The following is a 3,984-nucleotide window of genomic DNA, read 5'->3' on the forward strand; positions in this document are numbered from 1 at the left end:
ATTGTTCAAGCACTTTTTTAATGTTGACAATGTTTTGGTTTGGAGGTTCAAGGGCTTTGATTCTAAAAGCTTTTGTTTTTGTGTGTGTGTTTTTTTTTTTTTTTTTGGTTTGTTTGCTTGCTAAGAACCCTACGAAAAATATCCATGGCTTCAAATTTGATAATTTCGTGGGGACTCCTTGGTGGGAAGGATTGGATTCTACAATGGCATAAGTTAGGCTGATAGGCTCTTTATCTATGGAGGAAGAGAGATTGCAGATATATATATATAGAAAAAATAAAGCAGTGGGTGTTCTATTTCCAATAGGCAAAAATTGAACGTTTTGAATAACCTCTTGATCGAGAATAGGAAGAATCACCACTAATCAAGATAGATTTGAAGAAGGTCCGAATTAATGCTCAATTAGTTGAAAGAATAGCAAAATATTAATTACAAAAGGAAGGGATAATGTGTACCTAATGTGGACTCTCTCTTTTTTTTTTCAGTATAGTGGCAATTGAACAGGTATGAAGGAGTGATTCAATTAAATGAGGAGAGGAAGAGTTGTGAAGTTTTGTAAGCCTGAAAGACAGAAAGGTTGTGAAGTTTTGTAAGCTTGAAAGACAGGAAGACAGAGAGGGGTTAGCATTAAAGACTATTGAGCTTGGTTGGTGCTTTACAGTGGTCAGCATTAACCGTAATATATAAAGATTGGCCTTTAAAGTGGAGATAGGGTTGAGAATAATTTCTTTTTAATAGTATATTAAAATTATGAAATAAAATTTAGAAAAAATAAGGGTATGACCTTTGTTGTGAGCCAAGTAAAATGTCTAAAAGTCATGTGCTTTTGTGAGCCAAGTAACGAGGCTATGACAATTATTAAAGGGTTTCTTCACATGAATTATAACTCTCGGCCAGTTGTATTCCTGTTTTATAATATTGATTGGCAGATACCAATGACATCTAAACTTCAATATGCACATGACTCCACACCTAATAAAACATACATATATTGCCCATATTCTTCTGTCTCTCCTCACTCTTCACTACTCAGTTCTTGCACACTTCCAACTTTCCAGGGGAGAGAATATCCACGACCAACAATGTGGGCAGTTGAGTTGCAAGTAATGTTAGTGGTGGGTTTATTGGTTATGTTACAGGTTCAACAGTCTTTGCAACTCAGATCTAGTCATCCAATGCATGGGGTTGTGGATAAGATCAATGAGGATGCTGGACCTTATATTGGGCTAGTGATGACTTTTCCTACTGAAGAACTTGCACTTATAGACTCTACTTTCTTTGTTCCCAGCTCGGAGATCCCATGGGTTGACTTGGCTGGTACTCTCTCTCTCTCTCTCTCTGTCTTTCTCATTGTCTTTGTTTTCTTTCTTCTTTTGGACTCGTCGGTGTTGATTATTGACTAGAATAGCTTTCGTTGAAATATGAAAAGGTTTTGTGTAATAGGGTAATTTCAAAGGTCTAAATTTGGGGGAGATGGCCCAAGGCATGCCCATTTAGCCCAAAAGTTATGTAACTTCACTATTAGTTGTTGGAAAGATTTTATAAATGGTTTATATTTAAATATATTTTGGTAAATAAAAATTTAAATGAATTAAAAATATACAAATATAAATTAGGATTTATTTAGAAAAGGACCATATATAGTATAATCAGAATTTGTTTAATTTTAGGCTGTTTTTATTCTAATTGCCAAGAGTCATCAATAGTTTAAATTCCCTTTCTGATCCTTCTCCAATTATCAAATTATAAAAAAAGAAAAATGTTATTTTATTCTAATCAAACAATGAATTCTAGTTGGTTTTAATTTACATGTAAATATGTAATAAATACCAAATTTAAAAATATATCATTTTTTTGAGAAAAAATATATATATATATCATATAATATAATAATATAATGATGATCTTAAAAAATTATGATTATATAAGCTTTTAAAAACTTGAAGTGGCAACATAAGAAAGAGTCAATCTAAAAAGTCAAGTGCTTTCATTTTTGTATGTGTCAAATAAAAAAATAACAAACTTTCATTTTTATATGCGTGCCTTTTTGTTGTGGCAAAGGCATTAGTTGCACTGTCAGCTTTGCTGTATTCTTCTATGGAGTTTAGATTTATTGAGAAAATCGTGTAGTTACACACAATCAATAAGCAAATGCCTTCAGGGAATATGAAAAAATGTTATTAGACATACTAGATTATTTTTCAAGCCTGCACATAATGAACAACTTCTTGCCAATGTGTCTATTTTGTTGATTGCCTACTGCCTAGGAAGGAGGTTCAACATTGGGACTATTAAAGGTGTAGATGTAATTTATGTGATGACTGGAGAGCAAACAGTAAGATTTCATCTATCTTTCATTTTTTTTTTTTTCAATACCATAACAATTAATACATTCTACATATACTTGATGTGAAACATTTTTCATGAGTGGTAGACTTGACCTTTTTGTGGCACTCTTAGGTGAATGCAGGCATAACTGTTCAAATCCTACTTGATACATTTGATATCATAGGAACTGTTCATTATGGGATCGCTGGAAGTTCTAATGATTCATTGTACATTGGTGATGTTAGTGTCCCAAATTATGTTGCCTATACAGGATCTTGGACATGGAAGGTACAGATTTAAATTTGTATTAAATTGATGAAAGAATAAAGCATTTTTTTTTTCACTGCAATCCTTGCTTTTAAAATGAAGAAGAAGAAGAAGAAGAAAAACTAATCTTTTCTTTGTTTGATTTTACTGCTACATTCTGATGTTTGCCTTTATTGAATAAAAGTATTTAACATAAAGAACATGCACTGTACGTATATTTTGGTTCAGAAATGGTCTTATGTTTGAAGCACCTGGTTAAGTATTGGCACTATGTTTAATTCATCTTTCATCTTCTTATTTGCATTGTCAAGGAATTCAAGTCAGCAGAGGAGAGTATGACAGAATTGAAGTTTGGTAATTTCAACTTCCCTAAGAAGGGAGAGAATTTGTTGGCAATGATAGACTTCACTCCACAACAGTTGTACTCTATTGGAAAACCAATGGAAGAGGTTTTTTGGCTTCCAATTGATCCAAAATTATTCAATATTGCTTCTGAACTTCAGGTTCGTAGTACAGCTTGATTGCTATGTTCTGATGAAAATTTCCATTCAAGGTTATTTTTTAGTTCATTATGATGTAAATTTTTAAGTGATTACAGGATGTAAAGCTACAACAATGTGTCAATGAGACATATTGTCTACCTGAAACACCAAAGGTTGTATATGGATTGAAAGGTTCTACTGCTGATATATACCTGGACAATGCAGCTTATAGAAAATTTCTTTTCAAAGCATTTAATGTCTCAACTGTTGATGAAGAGAGCGCTGCAATTGTAATGGTCAGTAAAATTAAAAAATATATTCACTTAATGATAATTCAAATGTATTTGTAAAGAATGTCTGTTTACATGTTTGGTGTTGTTGCTCTCTATGAAGACATCTCTATCAAATGGAGTGCCTTGTATTGTGTTTCGTGGTGTATCGGATTATGCAGGCGGAGAGGGATTACTATCAGCAACAAGCCTGACTTATTTGGCTGCTATGAATGCTCTCAGTGTTGCTGTTGAGTTTATTGGATTATTTGGCGAGGAAGTTGCTATCCATGACCACTGAAAATGGACACCCTTTGAGGCTAGAGAAATATTGCTAAATATGTAAACAAATTATTTAAATTTGATAAAGTAATGTCCTAAAATATGGATTTGCCTCATGTTGTACAGTTCATACTGATTTCTAGAAGGTCTTGCCCTACCCTATGAGGTGTGAGAGTTCTAAAGTGTGACCTGTGAATGTTACCATATCTGTCATATGAATGACTCTCTTTGGAGCTATCTGGTGTGGACACGTCTAGTTGTCCTACACATGGATCCGGGAATACACCACTAAATCTAGGGCTAAGGTGAAGAATGGAAGTCCCCACTTCCTTTAGGTCCAAGAAACGCTCTTGGCC

General features: G+C 33.5%; 1 protein-coding gene across 2 annotated transcripts; it reads left to right on the plus strand.

Annotated features, from left to right (window-relative positions):
* Positions 1 to 902: 902 nt before the first annotated feature.
* On the plus strand, positions 903 to 3,744 carry LOC142619207 (bark storage protein A-like). Of its 2 annotated transcripts, none has more exons than XM_075792278.1 (6): positions 903 to 1,317; positions 2,268 to 2,335; positions 2,461 to 2,616; positions 2,907 to 3,098; positions 3,194 to 3,373; positions 3,471 to 3,744. In XM_075792278.1, the coding sequence occupies exons 1-6, from the start codon at positions 936 to 938 to the stop codon at positions 3,645 to 3,647; spliced, it is 1,155 nt and encodes a 384-aa protein (XP_075648393.1). In that variant the 5' UTR covers positions 903 to 935; the 3' UTR covers positions 3,648 to 3,744. The 2 variants fall into 2 exon arrangements, with proteins under 2 accessions (XP_075648393.1, XP_075648394.1); XM_075792279.1 differs by having other exon boundaries at positions 3,194 to 3,367.
* Positions 3,745 to 3,984: the final 240 nt, after the last annotated feature.

The sequence above is a fragment of the Castanea sativa genome, chromosome 12 (assembly GCF_040712315.1).
Source record: "Castanea sativa cultivar Marrone di Chiusa Pesio chromosome 12, ASM4071231v1".
In the NCBI taxonomy this organism is placed as follows: Eukaryota; Viridiplantae; Streptophyta; class Magnoliopsida; order Fagales; family Fagaceae; genus Castanea; species Castanea sativa.